Source organism: Scomber scombrus, chromosome 7 (assembly GCF_963691925.1).
Source record: "Scomber scombrus chromosome 7, fScoSco1.1, whole genome shotgun sequence".
Classification (NCBI taxonomy): Eukaryota; Metazoa; Chordata; class Actinopteri; order Scombriformes; family Scombridae; genus Scomber; species Scomber scombrus.
In genome coordinates this window covers 18,971,366-18,992,971 of record NC_084976.1, presented here as the reverse complement: position 1 = coordinate 18,992,971, position 21,606 = coordinate 18,971,366, and the positions used below count along the sequence as shown (strand labels likewise).

The window sequence follows — 21,606 nt, the reverse complement described above, 5'->3', positions numbered from 1 at the left end:
TGTAAATCAGTGCTCTGTGTGTGTGTGTGCAGACACGATGAAGACGAGCTTAGCGTCAGGTTATTGAAGTTATTTTTATTTATATTAGACTCTTGAGTGTAAAAGGATGCCATTCAAAAGGAGCATTGATAATACCATACAAACTCAATTCAAGGGTTAACAAGGTCAGTTGGCAAGGATGGGGGATTCAATGAAATCTCCAACATACCATACCATATATACACAAAACATCTTGGAGAGATCTCAGAAAACCCGATGCTATACATAGTTATTATTGCTAGTTACGGTAGGGCTACTGCAGCACCAGTAGCAAGAATCATATTGCTATGTACCTGCTGTCATTGCATGGGATTTGTAGTTCTCCACTCTCTGGATGTGAGTGGCAGTTGTAGTTCTCCATTCAATCATTAAAACAGGGTCTTGGTAGTCCTCAAGTATTTTTTTTTTAAGAGCAAAGGTTCATGATTATTCAGATATTGTAGACAGTGAGATATACAGAATACCATAAGGTAGTACAAGGAAAATACAGAATTGCCACCTATAAAAAGTAATAATAAAAAAAATTATACCAAGTGAAGGAACTGCATAACCATTCACAGAAAAAAATGTGTCTTGTTGCTACGTGCCAGTGTTTTTCTACAACAATATTTATATAAAAACTTGAAAATAAAATTGGTGGTACTGATACATTTAAGAATATAAAACTACAACGTAGTAACGTCAATACCATTCTGACTTGCCTCACCACTGTTCACAGTTTACACAGAGTTTGGACAAACAAGGGGAAAGAATTTAGACCAAGTGTACTTGGTTCATACCTTTGCAAGACCATCCTACCAGCATTATCGCTGTCGGTTATATCAGCAGTCCGTTAAGACTTTCTCTTTTAAGTGCTTCTAATAATAAGTAATAATACTCAGTGGTACTGACGTTACGCACTTTGAATTCACACCTAGCATTCATTTTATTTTAGATTAGTTGTTTTTCATTTCAGTAAAGTGTCCATTCATATGAAAACTAAACTTTTTTTTCTATACATTTCCTAACAAAACAAACCAAAACCAAAAAAAGAAATCAACGTGAATACAGGTTCCTTGAATGGGCAGGGTTGGGGTGTGATTGACTTCCCCCATAACCAGTCAGCATGCTGGGAGAGTACTGTACGTCCAGAAAACACGATGAGACGCAACAGAAGACAGGTATAGATGGTTCCAAAGGTGTATCGAGAGAAAATAATGAAAAAGGAGAGAAAAATATGTTATTCACCCATGTGTAGAGCAACTCATCAACAGCAGAAGACAGTACATGTTATAACCACTATCTGACCAACAGTTGTTAATAAATGAATGCATCTTTTCTAGTTTTTCAAATAAGAGAAGGAAATTAATGAATTTTTAGGAGATTTTTAGAACTAAAGTAACAATTTACAGTCAATTAACAATGCTGCGATGCATCTAAATATGTTCATTATTTTGCCCAAAAAAACAAATAACTCAAGGTCCCCTTAATAGCTTAATCCAGGCTTTCACCTTCATCTCAGGGTCTTAATCAGTCGATGGAGTTTGTCATCAGTGTGGAGTGTGAGATGTGATTGAAAGCTCAGAAAAAAGTGAGTAAGGGAACCTGGAGTAAGGATTTCATTCTTTCATTTTTTTAAATTTTATTTTTGTTCAAGAAGGAGCTTTCAAGCTGAATGTTTATGATTGCTTTATCTCTAGAAGCTGTTTTGGTCGAGGTGATCTTTAAAAATGGTCAGATAGTAATGATAAAACAGGAAAAGCTCTCATACAGTATGTCTCACATGTCAGTAACATGTTAATACTCTCACATTTCATGCACATTATGAACAGTCGTAGTAAAAAGAAAGAACAAAAGGCGAGCCTACAGGGTCCTGCGAGGTTGAAGCCCTCCCACCACCACGTTAGTCCGTTTGCTACTGATTAAAGCGAGCGTGTACACTGACAGTAATGATAAAATGGCACAGATTGTGATGGCGTCACAAGAACAGAGGAACTCACAGAGGGGGGTGGGGACTGCCTGTCAGTCAAGGGTAGGCTCTCATAGCCAGGGTTGCCATTGGAGGAAACGTTTGGAGTCCTGTATAGAGATAGAAAGAGACAAGGACAGGAGAAGGAATGGAGGATGAAGAAGAGAGGGAAACAGGGGTGAGACACGTTGAGAAAGACAGAGGGGAACGGAAGACCGCAGGGTGACGGGAGCCGAGGACAGGTAAAAGGGAAGAAGGAGAAAGAGCGGTTAGAGAAATATAGGTTGGAAAAATACAGCGCGCAGTATAGCTTGTTGGTATTAGTACCACCAGAGCACAAGCAAGGCACTCTGAGCACCAGCAGCAGGCGCACAGTCCACTCCTGACTGATGATGCACTGCAGGATTTATACAATAATCTGCGGCTACATGCATTTAGGGCTGTGTGTGACTCACCAGCCCCATTTCAGTTGCTATGTGGTTTTTCTAATGAATCTATTTGTCTGCACGATAAACCCCAGAAAGCTTTTAAAGCAATCCCGAGCAGATTCCATTTAAGAGGAGTGGACTGTTTTTGTTTCACTGCTCGCTGAGTTTCTGAGACTTGCCAGTTCAATCAGGCTTGTGTGTTATTACATTAGATATGGGAGCGATCAAGATGATCAGCTGGCATGAGAATAGGAAGTTTAATAGTCCACGATTAGATAAGTTTCTCAGAGCACTAACTTAGATTGGAAACTTCATTGAGGGAGAAAGGGGAAAAAGCTTAATAAGATGAGAAAATTGAAAGCCTAAAAAAAGGAAGCAGGAGGAATGATGAAAAGCAAAGAGCAAGGACAGATCCAGAGAGATAATCTGAGACACCACAGCGAGGAGACAGATGAGAGTGATGCAGGAGTGTGTGGGGGGGTTACCTATAGTCAACCTGAGCCTCACAGCGGCAGAACTTTTACGAGCGCGGCCTCGTCAATGACACCCTTCCCCCCAACACAGCAGTAGTCTACTACTGTTTAGGAGACAGGACGCCATTTGAGACAAGATCTGTGAAATGATCGAACGGCCTACATCGTCTGTCGGGAAACACTCGACAGACGAATAGACAGACACACAGACAGACAGACAGACCTCTGGAGTTGTGTCTGTTTCTCTGCCTACACTGTAGTCCATAATGACCTGTCTGTGTGTCTGTCTGCAATGCATGTGCTTAAACTGACAGCTCTCTACATGTCTCCTACATGTCTATAAACAAAAGTGTGTAAACCTAACTGACTATTCTGCACTCCAACTAACTAATCTGTCTACTCCTGTGTGAAGATGTATGTGCTCAATACAATTATGTGTATGTCATGAGGGGAGAATATCTGATATCAAAACTTAATGTCTTCACCAAAAAGACTATGTGTCTGCACAAAAATGTATTAATAGTCTCTATGAACTGCTAATGTAAAAGCACTGTGCTGTCACGCTACATCCTGGACTCTTTAAAATCCCTGATCTTGGGGGGCATGAGTGCAAAAGTTGCCCGTAGGTACAAACTTAAAGCTAAAAGTGCATCTAATCGCAATCTCCTCTGGGACGTTCTGTCTGTCTGTGTGTCTGTGTGTCTGTGTTACTCACGGGAGGGGCGGCGCGCTAGAAAAGGGGGGTGTCCACCCTGCCCCCGGGTAATTATAGAAGGGGGCCATGGCCCCTCGCTGAGACCCCGAGGCCGTCTGTCTACGTGCCTGATGGGAGGTGAAGGGGTCCTCACTCTCGCTGTCCGAGTCTTCGTACTCTTCTGATTCACTGTCGCCGTCCATGAAAGAGAGACAGAGGGAAGTGTGTGAGATCAGAGGAATGATGAGGGTCTTCATATTTCATTTTCTTCATAGCTGCATTATCGTTGTTAAATATTCTGTATACACAGAACTTTTCTGACATGTGTTGTGTCCTGTGTAGCATGTTTCTGTGTACCTGTTCCTCCTTTCAGGGAGCTGAGACCAATCACTGGCAGCTGATTTTGTTTTGTACTTGATAAGCTTAATTTTTTTATCCTAATTTTAGTTTCCTTGTTCATGCTACCAGGATTGTAACACATGACACTAATATTTACAGAAAAATAAGGGATGAGATAATAATTCAGATTGTTGTATTAAACCACAATTGGCCACCACAGAAACCATTAAATGAATCTAATCTACAGGACGACTAAACAAGCAGCACTAGCTTTAGATACACAAATGTAACTTTCACATTCATGTCAATAAAGTCTGAATTACAAAACAAATACCAAATCTGGCTATTTGCCAGTGACACATGACAAAGGCTTGAATGTGGATTTCAGTATACCTGAAAATAACTTTTCTCGTATACGCAGACCCAAAAAAACAAATAAATCCTAAATACTAAACTCTAATGAAAACAAAGTTATCTGAAATCATCCTGTGACCATTCATTTCTGTGTAATTTGAAATGTTATTATGTTGTTAAACTTTTGCTGATGCCAATGTTCTTTTAAAATTTCCCAAGAACCTGACACTTGACTTTTTCCACTTTTCATGCCAAGTGGCTTTCATAAACCGCATTTCATAACCAGGATCTGCATGTGGACTATCAGCACTGTTCACTGTGTCATGAATATAAGAGGAGAGGAGTGTACGTCCGCCCTGACACTGTGGGACAAGAAAGATTTATTGCTGTTCAGGAACTTCAACTTGAGTTCAATCAATGTTGTCTGCCAAAGTCCTTTTCTTGAACTACTATTGGCAGTGTTCAGGGCAGTCAATTCAAATGAGTGCAGGAAAAAAGAAATGTCCTGCTTCTCTTTATTTTTTATTAGAAAACAATTTTTAAAAATGAATGCAACACAAAAACAGCGAGTATGGCTATGCACTGCGCACACACTTTTACACAAGCACTTCTTTTATGTAGATCTCTAACATGCACTGCAGATTGAAAAAAGAAAGATGAAGACTGATGGATTTCTTCAGTCTGAAGAAGAGCATGTTGAAATGTCACTAGTGGAGATCTCACTAAACTGCATCTAAGGGAGCTGCAGTGTGCGGTCCTTCATCTTTCTTTTTGATATTGTTTCCTTGGTCCAGCACCTGTTTGATGTTTATTGGATGTGTATGTCTGGTACACTTTTGGATGAACTGCAGATGTACACACTCCCACTCTCACCTGGGGAAGCTCCTCCAGGCACCAGGCAGAGAGCAGAGAATAGCAGTGAAGGCCAGAGCAGAGAGGAAAGAGTAAAGGGAGAGGTAGAGCAATCCCTCCATCCCATCATAGCACAGGCCTTTCAGTGAATCAATATAGTCCTGAAAGTAAAGGGTGGAAAAACAGAAAAGGAGGAATAAATGTAAACAAAGAAGCCTGGTGACTAGTTGTTGTTATTGTATGTACAGTATTGCCCCCTGAGCTTTGAGTTACCTTATTCAGACCTCTGCAGTTCAGAAGTGCCACCAACTGATGAAAGTTGCCTTCTGTGGAGTTGAGTATCTGCTGAACCTCCCTGAGTGATTTCTGAGAAAAAGTGAGAGAAAATGTGAGAAAAATCAGAATTGCTCAATATGTGGCAAAAATGTTATTTCTTGACTGTTAAATACAATATAAGATTACCTCAGCTTTGGGGAACTGCGGGAGAGCATTTCTCTCCAGGCTGGAGAGGTGTGTGTGGATGTTGGACAGTGCCCTCTGCGACTGGGTCAGCAGCTGAAGCCAACAAGTCAGTTGAATTAAGAGCTTTTCTTTCACTTTCTTGTTGAAACACACCATTAATATGCTGGGCGTGTAGCTTTTTATCAGGGGAGAAAATCATTTAAGGACAGGATGCCCAAGCAACAGCTGTGCATCGTGTCCTCAAATAATTTGTCCTTAACCGCCCTTGTATGAGTCTGACATGCAGCCTGCTCACTTACTTTAAATGACTCAGAGTAAGAGTGTTAGCTAAATGCCTGAAATGTAATATGTTACATAGATATAACATGTGACTGACAGAGGTCACATTACCTGCTGGAAGGGACTGTTCATGCGCCTGCTGCAGGTCAGGTAATAATCCAACACATCTGAATGGCCGACAAAACACCAGTGCATAACACATCAATGCACAATAAAAAAGATGTGGAAACATTTACTGTAACATTCATTATATTGAGTTTCTGCTGACGTGAGCACAGTTGGGGGGTAAATCAAGTGCACGGCAGAAATAGGGAGCAACAGCCAATAGCTCTTTTTAGATAGTAGCAGTGTTGCGTGTTCAGGACTCCTACTGTACCTGAGCTGGTGCCAGTGTTGAAGTGGGTGGAGTTGAGCACGAACGTGTTTGGATCTGAGCAGAAGTCACTGAGCGCCTGGCAGTGCAGCAAGAGTGACAGGGCGAGCGAGAAGGGATGACAGGATAAAGAGGGTCAAAGAGAAGGAAAAAAACAGCAGGAGAAGAGGGACAGATGAGGCAAAAGTGGAAATGATCACAAGGGAAAAGTTAGTAGACACACTGACCAACTGACATACTTACCTCCTCAGATATCTGACTGCAGCTCATGCTACACTGACAGATATTGATCTGCTGCTGCCTGCATCACATGCTGTCCTGGTTAAACCTGTGCTATAATCTGACATCCAAATATCTTTCCATCAGCTCACTCTGTTATCCACTTTTCCCATATCATCTCTATACATTACCCCACTTTCTGAACTATAATTATATTGATGGTGCACCCACAGACACGCTCAGCTTGAAATCGCCCCACCAGAAGAGGGAGTGAGAGCCACACAGAGAGCCCGGCGGCTGACAAAAGCAGCGACCCCGGGACGGAATAAAGTGGGCAGGCCCACAGCTGGTCCTTTGTTTCCTTGTCAGTGACCAGGGACAGAGCATCTCTGTGTAGACCCACAGGCCTTGGGACATCTCCCGCCAGCTCCACATGACACTGAGATTCTTAAAAATGGGCAGCAACGCAGAAAAACAGGCACTATTTACCCCCTTCTCCCTCCCCCAGCTCAGACCAAAAAACAGTCTCCCCTCAGAGGGCACAACCTCTCCAGTCAAACTTCAAAAGAGAAACTGAAAATGGACACAAAACTTTCTCTGTGCTCTTTGTTGCCGATAAATGTCACTGTTGGCTGGATTGTTACATGTGGGACACGCTAGTGATGTTGACACGCTAGTGATGTTGTCACGTGTGAATGTTGAAAACACAGCTGGACTTTTAGATGAACATGGGACAGTAGCGTGTTTGTGAATTTCACTTTCACAAGATTACTTCAAACTCGCTTTTCCTTCTTGTTTGGTTAGTCTGAAGTCCCGAGGGGCCGAGGTACAGTAACAGCTCGAAGGCTTCACTGTGCTCTCTCTGTCTCTATCACTCACTCTAACTCTCTCTCTCTCAAACTGATCTTGAGATGCACTCTCTCGCTCTTCCTCTCCCCTCCTCACTCTTGTTGAAAGCACTTCTCTTCATCTTCTATCTTTACTTCTCGAAGCCAAACGCCCACACACTCGCAAACACACTTACATGAAACACGCGCTGTTTAATGCACAAACACACTTTGTTCACAAACGTGCACACGCACATTGAATCTTTAATCTCTGCCCCATTTTCCTGCCTTTTTGGGCCTCCGCCATGACTGCAGCGTTCCCTAGGAGGCAGGTCTTTTCACAGTTTAGCACAATGGGCACAGAAATCACAAACACACACACACACACACACACGCACACACACGCACACACACACGCACACACACGCACACACACACACACCGCTTTGGCCTGCCATCAGGGGTCGGCCTCCTAAAGCTCTCTTCCCTCAGCAGTAGCCAGCCAATCCCTTCCATGACAGTCCCATTCACTTCCTATTCCTCCCTCCCTCCAGTTCTGTCACCATAGCAGTTCCACTCTGTCTACTCACCACTACAGTAGCCGTCTCCAAGCCCAGAGAGCCCCAGCTAAGGAAGAGAGCCAGCCATGCCAGCACAGTCATCCTGTGGGGGGAACAGCACAAACTCTTCAGCCAAGAGGACACCCTGACCATCAAGCCAGCGTTGTATGGGTTGTGTTTAAAGATACACGAGTGTGTTTGTGTGTGTGTGTGTGTGTGTGTGTGTGTGTACACTCACAGGATGAGCAGCCAGCGTGCTTGCTTGGCCAGTCCCAGCAAGATGAACAGACACACTATGAGATCAAGTAGCAGCAGCAACACATATGATAACCACCTATAAAAAATAAACCCAGACAGCACATACAGCAGTTGTCATCACTGATCTTAACTGTAATTTGACCCCAAAAATAGTTTTTCTGGATGTTTTCAACCACATTTCATAGCTTCAGAGGGTGGATTTTGCTCATCTGTGACTGATATTCTTTATTTGTTACACTACAATTAAAATGTGTACAACACAACTTTTTGTGATGCAACTCTATTGGGGTTTCACACATTCAATAAAAAAACAGCTTTTAGTTACATAACATGTGGCTATAACCACTATGATGAACTGCTTTTCAACAGAAGCCACAGAAACAGCTGGCTTCAGGGGGATTTTTGATGATAACTGCTGGAAGCAAGTTATGTTAGTCATTTTCCAGGATGGTTGGGACTACTTATGTTTAACCCATAGATTGTATATAAGAAAGGTTCTCATTTTTCAAGTCTGTATTAAAACATGTCAAGCACCCATATAAACACTTAAACAGGCTGTAATCATTCCTCCGGTTGATACGGACCATTAGAAGATGCCCCTAAATGTGCTTATAATGTAGGTGACAGGGGGCAAAATTCACAAGCCTCATTTTGTGCAAAAATGTATTTAAAAGTTATCAAGTTATAAGTTGAAGTTATGAAGAAAAGGTGGCTGTGGCTTAGGAGGCAGAGCCGTTCATCCACCAATCTGAAGGTTGGTGAAAGCGCTATATAAATACAGCCATTTATGATCATTTATGATTTATGATTTCAATGTTCATTAAGGTCCATGAATATTATTTCAGAACAGATATGAAATACTGTAAATCCATCCTTTTTAAACTATTAATATTTACCTGGTGGGTTCTTAATTGGCAAAATAAAAATAGCACCATTGTTAGGATTTTGTCAGGGAGGGATATAGTGTAATGTCCAATTAAAATCTCCATTCTGCTGGAGGAAGGGAGCAATCACTAACCTGATTAGTAACACCTGTGATTTTCCTGCTATAGTTCTATATTCATATAGTCTACTGTGGAGAAAGGCTAACATGTTGCTCACCAGTCCCTCTAATATATCTTAGGTTATTGAGGACAGATATGAGCTAAAATGTTCTGTCAGATACACCTTAGAGTAGCACCTTTTATGTTTTTACAAAAATGTTATTATTATTATTTATTATTTATTTATTAGATTTTTCATCCCAGCCATTCTGCTTTTGTTGTCTGAAATGAACCTCCTCCTTTTTACCAGATTCATATGTTTCAACCTCATCTGTGATGAAAACTATAGAATCAAAACTACTGGGTGTAATACGATGTTTAAGATTGTGATAAACTGCACTGATCTAGGTTTTATGTCACTATTAAACAGAAAGAAGACACATTGTGTTGCTCCCTTTATGGTTACTTGCAACATGAATTCAGGGTGACGAAACCCTCTCTTGTATGAGGTCAGCTGAACCGTACTTCACCTCTTCCTGTGAAAAGGAAGGGATAACTTCTGTGTTTTTTCAGCGTGTGATCTGTTTATTTAGGCTTAGTTCCTATTGTTATTACTCAGTGGGTATTAGGCACTTGTACTCATAAATGAAAGTGCTTTCATTGAACATAAAACATCCTTGTCATTTTGAAAAAGTTTTCATTAAACTACCTCAACAACTCCATGGTAATAAACATCATAAACATGCAACAATCATAAGCAGCTTGGCTGGACGACTCTTACAAAACTATACGAGCAGACAGTGATAACAAACAGCCTGTGTATGTTGAAATTTGTGGAAAACTGACCACGAAGGTTTGTTAACATAACTATGGAGAAATGTGTAGACAACTCAAATTATGGTTGTTGTTAAGTTAACCAGTATGTTGTCAGACTACAGTCAACATCTGTAAGACGACTGTGTTTTAAATACAAAACATCTCTGTCCTCCAAGTCACTGAGTATGGTTGCATTATACATAAGGCAGTTACACAACTGATGAATGAAAAAGGCCAAACAGACATAGTACATGGAGATTAATTATTCCTTTTGATTCACTTCACTTATTATTCTAAATCTCATCAAATTTACTGATGATCTTTTAACTGAACAAGCAATAAAATATCATAAAGATTGTTTTCATATACTTGGATAAATATTATGTTTTAGTAAATCAATGTTTTAGTGAAAAGGGATAAGAACAAAATTATAGCATCTATTTTATGAGAAACTGCTGAAGAATGCTTAAGAGGAGTTAATATCTTTTGCACAATTACCAAGAAACTGAAAAACATGTATGAGCCAAACTATTTAGAGTCAAATTAGAGGCAAAACTGGGATAAATCTTTACTCTTTTAGCCCAGAAAGCTAACTATCACAGTTTAAACACTCAAACATTGTCACTTTGAACAAACATGAGGAAATACTGATGAAGATATGAAATCCTGAATCGAATCTGAGATTAATCAATACAATATTGAGGTAACACTTTGTTTTACGGGTCCATAACATTCTAATAATTCCCAGATAGTCTCCTGGAAATACTGATTCAATGTATTACTAATTACAGGGAAATTAGATTTTTGCATGAAAGAACTGCTCCATTTTATTTGAGATAGGCATCTTTATACCTGCTATATGTTAAATTATATGTTACTTTTAGCCAAATTTGACATATTTGAATGTCCAGCTGACAAATGAAACACAGGAAATTATCCAGAAATCACATGCCAATCTCAGTGAATCATATCATACTGAATTATGCGCATCATATTTTTTTATTGACTCGTGGGCCAACTATCTAAATACATATCTTTTGCTGATATACAATTGCTGAGATACAAAGTTAAACACTCCTAATATGCATATGTGAATATATCTGAGCAGTATTTAGTATTACTTATGTCTAATCATAAAAAAAAACCAAATGTGTATGAATATGAATTAAACATCTACCCATCTTCATCTTCTCTGGACTGCAGCCTCACCTGTAGTCCTCATTCACCATCAGCGTGTTGGCCGCCCAGCCAGGTGAAAAGGGGTTGGGCATGAGGCCGCTGGTGGGGACCATTGTAGGAGCCATCGAGGGAGGTACTGGGGTCAGAGGTATGATGGATGCCCCACTGATACTGCTGTCATTGCCCAGGCCTGCGTCGCTGCTGGACCGGGCCAGGGAGATAGAGGAGAGGAGGTTGATCACATTCTCAGATAACCTCCGGCAGTTCCGCAACGACACCAGGAAAGGTTTACTGCCAGTAAAAAGCTCGTCCATTGTGGTCAGCGGGCCAGACACAGACAGCTGCAGTCCAGTAATTGTGTCGGAAATCTGTAGAGGGCGGAAGGAGGAATGTGATGGGGTTTAAGTGGAAAGAAAACCACAAAATAGAGATGTTGGTGCTCATAAAATCCTGGTCGGCTTTGAGTGGTTTTGTATGGAGAACTACAGATGTACTTGAGTATTTTTGGTCTCTTACAATCTCACCTAAAATGAACTCAACTTTACTATAAATTCAATTTTGGATGTAAGATAAAAGCTTTATTCATCAAATTTCTTTTGACTTAAAATTAGTTTAAGATCTTTTAGATCGCAGATGGCAGCAGTACAGAGAGGTGAGCACACACCTGCTGAGACATGTTTAGGATTGTTAAGATGAATAACGTGTTAGCTGAAGCAGTTCGTTAAAAGTGCAGGATGGGTTGGTTGTTTGTAAACACACCGAATTCAAATTTAGCTTCTCTTCCCCAGCTCAACTAGCAAGAGAGAGAGAGAGAGCAGCGGTGGTCGAGCACAGTAGAGAGTGAATGAGGAGAGCGATAGTGGCTGGCAAAAACACAGCTGTGAATCAGATTAAAAAACAATATTTTCTGGTATTTTCATGGCAGTTTCGTTCTTAAGCACCCACACCCCCACACATTTCTGTGGGAATGTGCTGAATTGCGGGATTTTGTGTGAATGCAGAGCTTCATCCTGTCCGCTGTGACCTCTCTGCTCTGCGTGTTTGTAGCTCAGCCCGCCTTTGGTCAAGTAGACACACAGACCTGCAGCTCTTTATACATCCATGAGACGGAAACACAGAGCAGATTAGAACAGAGGAGGGAGACACAGCATGCTGTTAATGGCTGGGGGCTACACACCCACTGCCCACAGGTTGATGCCCAGAAGTTTCCCAAACTTTCAGTCTTTAAGGGGCCCAAGGTGCCTGATTGTAGTTCCAGCCAGATGCATTGTTTTTGTTTGTTTTGGGTTTTTTTGGGGGGGGGTTTTTTGGGGGGGGGGTGTCACACTTTTCATCACCTTTACACTACCATGTCCACACATCCACATCTACGCTACTGATGCTGCTGACTTACAGACTTCACATCCAAAGTTTATTTCCTTTATTACAATAAATGATCAATATTTTCTAGCATTTGCATGTACATTCCTGTTTCTGACACGTGTTACGACTATTCCTCTCTTTAAACTATGCCTGATGCTATTGCTTGATGATGGTCATATTAAATAAACTGCTCTATTTGAAATTACTGAGATGGACTTGAAGGGATTTGACTTTAACTGATTCACTCATGTGTTTTTCCACCTGCTCACGGGTATTCACGTATGTATACTGTCATCTCCAGATACTTTACTGTAGTTTTTCTGACTTGTATCTTTCACAGAGCGCAGTGGAGCAGTCTGACACATAAACCACTGTCTGACCACAGAGAAATCGATAAAACAGGAGTCTGTATCCCATTTTCTTTTTCTCTCAGCAGAACACATGTAAGCATGAATCTCTCCGCCTCTCTTCTTCACACACACACACAGACACAGACACAGACACAGACACAGACACAGACACAGACACAGACACAGACACAGACACAGACACAGACACAGACACACACACACACACACACACACACACACACACACACACACACACACACACACACACACACACACAGTGTCAAGTAGGGTAGATATTCTGCATGACATTTTACTTGCGGAGAGCAGCACTCACCAGCAGATCGATGGAAGCTAGCGTATAATTGGCTGTGAGAAGAGACGAGGTCAACTGATACATCCCATCATTAGCTTCGCTGTTGCCATAGAAACCGATGCCTATGGCAACACTGCAAAGGGGGGAAAAAAGGAAACATGAACACATTGTGGGAGGGTGTATACAGTATGTGTGTGAGAGAGGAATAGAAGAGCAGATAGCAGAGGCATAAATGTAATGTTTAATTCAGTGTGTATGTACATTTTAAATGAATGTGACACAAGGAGATGGAGCTGGCGAGGATGTGATATGTGTGCTCTGGATGAGCATACCAAGAGTGGAGCGCAGGGGGAAGGGATTAAACAGATGATGGAAAAAAAGCTGACTCTTAGGACTGAACAGTTAAGCTTCAGCAAGGAAAAGCATTCGAAATGTTAAACATAGCGACATGTTTACACATCTTTCTGTTATTCAAATATTCAGATTAGGGCTCAGGCCAGATGTTCATCAAATCCCCTCAAACCCGAGAGGAATGGTATGACCCAATCTCCCACAAAGTATGTGACCCAGATTAGAAAGCAGGGGGAAAAAGGAGGAATGTGTGTCTGCGTCCATGTGTATTTTGCATTCCAAGCTGCCAAATGTGAATGCTGTCTAATGCAGCTGCATTTCAAATTACGTACGCCTGTTTTTGTACTTGTGTCCAAAGGCCACCATCTGGAGGAAAGAGTGTCACGTGAAATATTTTCAAGAGGTAAACTGCAGCACTATTTTTTCATGCAGTCTAGCGCTGGGAGAGCTCTTCTACTGAGCATCACAGAGGAAGACAACTACATTAAATTACATTAAGCTCCATGAGGGGGAGACACGAACCACTTCAACCTACAAGCTGCACATGATGACATCATTATGACAGCTGAAATTAGATCCCCAGTACATTATGTTCTGTGATATAGCTTTACAGTCAGGCAGCATTGCATATAAACATATAAACGTGCTGCGAATGGACTTGAATATAATAACAGGCGCTGCTGAAGCATTAAACTACACTATAATTTCATTATAGCACACAGCTGAGCCTGTAGCTTTAGATTTAAAAGGTCTGATAGGCAGCTGAGCTTCCCCTCATTGACTTTTGCTAGAGTGTCACGGACAGATGTCAGGCAGCATTTCTGTGCAGAGACAATGCACTGACTTGATGACAGCATGGTCATCAGATCTGAGGGGGTATTGGTGGGTAAATGAGTGTTGGGCTGTAGGTGGACGAGCTGAGATCATCCCCACACACAGTACACGTTGATGGGAAACCACTGAACATTGAAATCTACACACACACACACACACACACACACAGTGCTGTCAAAAGCCTGTGGTTGGTAAACAGTAACATAACATGACCATCAGCTGTTATCCGTCCCTCCTGTTGTCTCCAGTGACATTGGTGACTGTGTGACAGACTAAAAATCACATGACGATGGAGAGGGTGACAGCTTGTGATTCACAGCTGGCAGTGCTGTAAAGTAACCAATTCCATTTACTCATGTACTACAACTATGATAGTACTTTTTTTATAGTATTATAGTATTTCTAGGTTATGTTACTTTCTGCTTCTACTCCACTACATTTCAGAGGTAAATATTGTAGCTTTTTACTAGAGCGAATAAATTCAAGTTTAATATATACATACATATGTTCTGTGAATTCTTTACTCCTTAATATCGGCATGAGCCCCAATAATTTAGTATTGGTCGAGCTTTAGATTTTCCTCTACTACATTTATCTTAACATCTATATTTACATTTCAGATTAATATTTCACATAAAAAAAACATACAATAAGCTTATTAAACACAATGCACTAATGAAGATTAAACCAGTGGTTCTCAACATTTTTGTGACACTTTACAAAAAAAAGTGTCTACTGGGGCTTTTCGTCATGTTTCAGAAAGTTTCTTTTAAATAACTAATTTTGGGCTCAAAGAGGTAAAATTGTTCAAATATTTTACAAAAAATGCAAATATTAGATAAAAGTCCAAAACAATGAATACAAATTTGTGTTTTTTCATCTTTCCACTACCATTAATTATCTCACAACCCTCCAGATTGATCTTGTGTCCCTTTTGAAGGGGGCCACTGGACTAAAGGACTGAATGGTAAAAAGCTGCTAATGAATTAATACATCAGTTATAACAATCTAATGATGTGATATATATTAATATATCAGTCACAAAGCCATTTTTCTGTATAATGAATAATTTTACTTTTTATACTATTTTGTTGATAAAACTTTGTACTTTGAACTTCCGCTTGTAATACAGTTTTTTTTATTACTGTATTTCACTTGTACTTAAGTAAAGGATTTGAATACTTCTTCCACCACTGCTAACAGGTCAACTGTGTGTATTTGTGCCTGTTGTTGACACTGTAATGACGTCTGAATCCTCCTTCTCACCAACACAGTGTGACGGACGCCACCGCCACCCACGTGACGCAGCAGATGCCCCTCCCCTTCTTCCCACTGTAACCGTGACCTGTGCTGCCATCTTCATCCTCCTCCTCCTCCTCTGATCCCTCACTCCGGTCACCACGGTGACAGCAGCAGTAGTGTATGAGGAAGGAGAGAACCACCAAGAGGGAGAGAACAAGAGCGATGGCTGATAAGCTGGACAAAACCAGCAGAGTCTGAGGAAGAAAGAGAAGAGCAGGATGAGAATATAAGTCAGTGAATCTGAAAAATGGCACTTTAATTCCATTTTTACAAAAAAATTGAGAGGGTAAAATACTAAGTAATCCTGTTAATTTCCATAGCTCGTCTTAGCGTCCCGCCCCCATTAGCAGCAGGAGATGGTAATTAAAAAGGTATAAGAATATAAATTGTGTACATCAAAGAGGCAGGAAAAATCAAGGATACAGATAGACACTACATGCATTAACACAGATGGATTCACAGTTAATTTGACGTGAATATTGACTTTATACACTGATTTCAAAGGCTTTAACCCATGAATCCTTGATCTGTCTATGTTCCAGTATCACATAGTGAGCGTTAATGTCGCTAAGCCCTATCAGATTCTGCATCTGATCAGGCTCCATGTCATAAAGTCAACATTACTGAAATGCATTTTGCCTCAACATTTATCTACAGTATTATGCTTCATCCATCTGCCCGTCTGTCACTCCCCATTCCTCCACCTTCTCTCGATCTCACCTCCTGCTCTCTGAAGCCCCTCCCCATCGCTCCACTCAACCCATCGCTCTTTCCCCACGCTCTCCCTCGCTCCCACTCTCTTTCTTTCTATCCACACCACTGAATCTCTATTAATAATCTGTGACCTACTTAAATACATTCACTGCCACTCTCTCTCACTCTCACTCTGACTCACTTTGCCTTCCCTCTCTCGCTCTCTCTCTCTCTCTCTCTCTCTCTCTCTCTCTCTCTCTCTCCCTCTGCCCGGTCTTTTCTTCAGCAACCTCCTCACATTACTCATTCCCTCTCTCATTCTCTCTCGGAGCACTTTCAGTCTCTTTTGTCTTTCTGTTCTGCAGGATAATTTGCGTCCCCCCCCCTCCTCTTTGTACCGCAGAGAAGTCACAAACACGCACTGTGAGACACGGCTAGCTGGAGATGTGTATGAAGGCCTGTTGGAAGAGAGGGATGAAACCTTTTGCATTTTGCACACCTTTAGCAGGAAATTGCACACCATGAACCATGCAGACAATAGCAACTGTTTGAAGCACACTAACTCATGCACTAAAACCAAAATTGCATTCAAAAAAGAATTTGCCAATTTGCACGCACAGAAGCAGGTGCAATGTCATGGCTGTGTGATCGTTTAGAAGAGCATTAAAACATCTAACGCAAGGTGGAAAATGAAAAAAAGATTAGATATGAACTCAAGGGTTCTTGCTCGTGTCCCCACCAATAATTAGGGCAATAAAATGGCATGAAAAAGGGTTTTAAAGGACTGTAAATGTCATCATCATGGCTCTGCAGATTGCTGTTACATTCAGGGATTTATGGAGCGATTCATAGTATGATGTGGAGCAAATTGCCCATCACTTAGTTATTTAATTGTTCACCATTTCTGTGCATTTATTACTACAAATGCAGCGACAGGACTGTAATTATTACGCAATGTGCCACCTCAGATGTGACAGGTACAGTGCAGCATGTGGTTTCAGTGTTGTGTAAGTGGCTGTGGCAGGTGTCCGTTACCTGCTGGTACTCCCAGCTGTCGGGGACAAAGATATTGTCCCTCATCTGCATGGTGAGGTCCAGCCGGGGGAGGGCGTGACACATCCTCACCCACAGCGAGGGGCTATAGCTGGGCACCGTTGTCATGGCAGCCATTTTCTACTGCCACTGGTCCCGTTCTCCACCCTGTGTGAAGGAGGGAGGGGGGAAAAGAGGTGTCAGAGCAGCCGTGATGTGAAGTAGTAGGAGCAGAGGAGAAAAGAAGAAGAAGAAGGTAAGGAGGGGTGAAGGTCTTATTGAGCTCATGGTCAAACTGATGAGAGTACAGAGAGGTCAACAGCTGCTCTACAGCCACAGTGCCCCTCCTTCATCCGGGCACAGTGGAGACAATTTATGACCAGTGATCACCTGAGGAAATCAAGGGTCAAAATGTCAGCCATAGTTACTGAAGAATAGCTCTTGATAGTGTAAATCAGTGCACACACCTTGCCTGGAGAGGAGGCTGTAGTGCCCCTCTGAGTTTTAAGATTTACCTCCAGGTTCAGGTAAGGCACAAAGTTACCAGCTTTTTCTGTTCCAATCTTTGGATTTGAACATTTTTGAGAAAATTATCAGATTTTTGGTCACATGCAGTGTGATTAAAGCTGTTGAAATACAGAAAATGAATTGACAGCAACTTTGATAACTGATTAATCATTGACCTTTTTTAATCAGACGAAAAAAAATAATTAAATATTTGCTGGATTCAGCTTTTCAAATGTTAAAAGATTGAGATTTTCTGTGTTTCATATCATCTTAACTTGAACATCTTCGGGTTTCGGAAAGCAGGCTGGACAAAACTAAATATTTGAAGATGTAACCATGGGCATTTTACAGTTTAAGCAATGACTATTTTATTAGTTTACTAAATACTAGTTGTTGGTTTTTTTTTAAAAAGAGTAGAAATCTAAAATAATTATCATTAGTTGTGCCATAAACAGGGAGATTACATTACGACATGTGGAAAAATCTGTTTGCTTTTTACCTTATGCAGAATAGTTTCTGCCATAGGAGCAGCATGGATTATATAGGGGATATACAGGGTCTGTGAAGGGGTCTCTTTGGCTGGATACATACAGAGGAAGAGCAGTGTTTAAAGCAGCAAGCAGACAAAAATACAAGATAGGATGTATTTGACTCCATCATCTACCACTGTTCAGTGTTCAGCATCTCTTACTAAAGCCGGCCAAGGGGGGAGAAAGTAGGGTAAATACAAAGGGCAAATCCAGTTAGTCCAAACACACACTGGAATCCTCCTCACAATGAAGGAGCAGAGGGGGAACAGAGGGCGAGACTGAGCCTGCTCAGCTTCTGATACCGGCTGCCTAGATCAAGAAACCATCAGAGCTTTACTGTTTAAGAAAGGCACGTTTTAAGACTGCCCAAGAGAGGACGAGCACAGAGAGAACCATTCACAACAACAGCAATGATACAAAGAATTATATAGCACAGCTCAATGCTCATATTCTGCATTTATGTCAATAATGTCAAATAGATTCTGAACTAAAGGCCTGTGTTGGATTGTACTGTTTAATGCAGCTGTTATTTATTCAATACAACAACCAACACTGGTGAGGCTTTTTCACTGTCCCTATTGATCCACACTACAAGCCGCAGCCATCATTTTGACAATCACTATGGATGATAAAAGTTTTGATTCAGCCACATGACACATTCAATGCCAGACAATTTGCTCATTCAGATTTGGGGCGTTTATGGCCCAGAACAAGTTAACAGCTCGCCCACAGGCCAGACAGGGTCTGCTGTAAGCCCATTACAATAAGCCTGTTCACCTTAATGGTTCCAGCAGCCCAACTGTCACAAATCAAATCATTGCCAACACTCCATTTCCCTTATTAAAATGATGCTGAACATAATGGTTCACACGCTGAGAGACTTGCATCCAGCCACCGCCACACATCAGCAGTGTAAACAGACTTGTGCTCCGGATGTCAGCCGTCGTATTTATGAATTTTTTCAGGATCATTTATCTTGAGTGAGTTTATTTGATTAGATGTATTACAAGAGCTGTGAGGCAGGTCTATGAGGCGCATTTATCAGACTTTGGAGCGTGTTAAAGCTTTCCGAGAGGCTTAATAATCGAGTGAGGGAATAATTCCACAATCAAAGCGCAATCAGCCAACCTGTTGTGATTACCACCACCAGTACAATGCGTCAATATAGAAAAGCATTTCCACTGATGGATGACAGTAGTGTACTAATAATGATTTTCACTGCAAGGCAAATAAGTAGTGACACGTGCACCATGCAGCATACAAAACACATTAGAAGACAACTCAAGATAAACAAAATATGCATGACAGCAGTTTTATTCGTCTTGCTGTGATGTCACTTCTTGCACAGCACTAATTGGAAAATGCACAGTGGTGACAGGCGACAGGTCAAAGTCTAGGTGGGATTCTTGGGCGACCCAGAAAGTTACTGGGAGAATCTAATGAGGTGCTGATGGAAGTGAGGAGGGGTTCACAGTCCTGGGGCAGCAGTTACTCAGCAGTTGTCACAGATAGGAAGCCTCAAGTTGATGTGATGTCTCCTGTCAGCTTGTTATCATGCCTGTTACCATTGCATAACTGAAGGCAAATAAATGTGATTTGGAGCTCACTCGGCAGAGAGAAAAGAAAACGGGTGAGACAAGGAGAAGGATGGACTCTCACCCAGCCGTGTCTTCTGAAGAAAAACAAAGCAGCAGAATAATTTTATGTTCTGTCTGCACAGAGCTCAGGAAGCTAGAACCAGTTGCAGGATATAAGACTCCATGATGTGTGAATGTACAGAGGGGGAAAAAAAGGCCATTTTGAGGCGGCTAATAAGAACAAGGCTGAAGCATCTCTGTCAGCTGAATTTAGGATCATCTTCAGCGCGGGGAAATCATTTCCACCTCTTTTCTTTTTTATGACAATACCACTCTCAGAATCAGAGGATATAAATAATGTAGGTCATTTACTGCTCAAACAATGCACTTTTGCAATTTGTCTCATAAAATCAGTTAGGATTCATATTACAGCCCAAGAAGTCATTTAACAGGCACTTAACAACAACCTTAATGAGTGTAATTTATGACAAAGCGTTACAGCCTCATGACACACTACACCAGCGAGGAGAAATGATCACCTATAATGGTCAATACGAGGTTACCTTTGTCTACTGTGCAAAACCATTGTAACAGAGTAATGTTCTCAATTAAAATTCATTTTTCAGTTTACATTCATCTACATAATTAATGCTCAGCTCCGACAATGTATCCTCAAAGTGACTACAGCTGAGTGCAGCTCATAGTCAGTAAGTCAGTGCAAATCAGTGCTTTGATGTGTGCAAGAGTCCAACATGACAAGTTAATGGTGACAAAATACTTCCACACTACTGACCAAACTGAAAACACCCAAAGCAAACAAAAATACTTAAAATATCTTGCTGATTGACCAAACAGTTCAAAAGCATTTTGAGAAAATATGAAACAGATGAAACTACAACTGGGTGGAAAAATCATTACATGCAAATCCAACCATTAAAGCCTCACCGCATCAATTTTCTTATTCTACAATTGTCCATGAGAGAGGACATCCATCAGACATGATAGTTGAAGAGATAAGCATGAATCCATTTCGGCACTACAGTGTAATGGTTTGATGAACATCCATTAAACATTTTTGAAAAGATAAGCATGGATCCAAATTAGCATTACACTGCGATGTAAAGAAATGTGCAATTATAATATTATATTTCACTTGAATGATGAAAAATCTTTGCAGCCACATCTATAATTAAGTCATAATTGAGGGCTGACAGGAGAGAGATCAGTCTCTTACCTCTGACGGTTGTGTTGGGAGGTTTCTCTTTCCTTCTGTCTCTTCCCTTCGCCCGGTGTCCGTGAAATATTCACCCACTCAAAGAGGTATACCGCCAGCCATCAATGCTTGATGCTCTTGAAAAAACATCATCCTGAAAAAATGGCTTGGAGACATGCCAAAAATGTGTCAAAATGGGAAAAAAAATAAGCCAATAATTCTTGCAGTTAGTGAAATATCAAATAGCCAATAATTGTGTGGTTGTCTGGTGACAGTGGAGAGGTGCTTGTGTTGATGGATGAGAGAGGAGCTCTCAATGAGAGCAAGTGAGTGAGAGAGGCAGAGAGAGAGTGAGAGAGAGCAAGAGAGTGTGAGAGTGTGAGAGAGAGAGAGAGAGAGAGAGAGAGAGAGAGAGAGAGAGAGCAAGAAAGTGTTAGAGAGAGAGAGAGAGAGAGAGAG

The 21,606-nt window shown here is 41.2% G+C and overlaps 1 protein-coding gene across 2 annotated transcripts; it reads right to left on the bottom strand.

Moving 5' to 3' along the window:
- Positions 1–119: 119 nt before the first annotated feature.
- On the bottom strand, positions 120–21,605 carry ttyh1 (tweety family member 1). 2 transcript variants are annotated; one of them, XM_062421804.1, is made up of 15 exons: positions 21,169–21,605; positions 17,324–17,488; positions 15,560–15,789; positions 13,130–13,241; positions 11,114–11,451; positions 8,086–8,181; positions 7,878–7,950; positions 6,245–6,320; positions 5,980–6,035; positions 5,590–5,682; positions 5,401–5,493; positions 5,149–5,288; positions 3,711–3,771; positions 2,019–2,097; positions 120–1,158 (listed from the first exon to the last, which is right to left on the bottom strand). In XM_062421804.1, exons 2-14 carry the CDS (start codon positions 17,456–17,458, stop codon positions 2,059–2,061), a joined length of 1,542 nt encoding a protein of 513 aa, XP_062277788.1. In that variant the 5' UTR covers positions 17,459–17,488; positions 21,169–21,605; the 3' UTR covers positions 120–1,158; positions 2,019–2,058. The 2 variants fall into 2 exon arrangements, with proteins under 2 accessions (XP_062277788.1, XP_062277787.1); XM_062421803.1 differs by having other exon boundaries at positions 2,019–3,771.
- Between the last annotated feature and the right edge of the window lies 1 nt (position 21,606).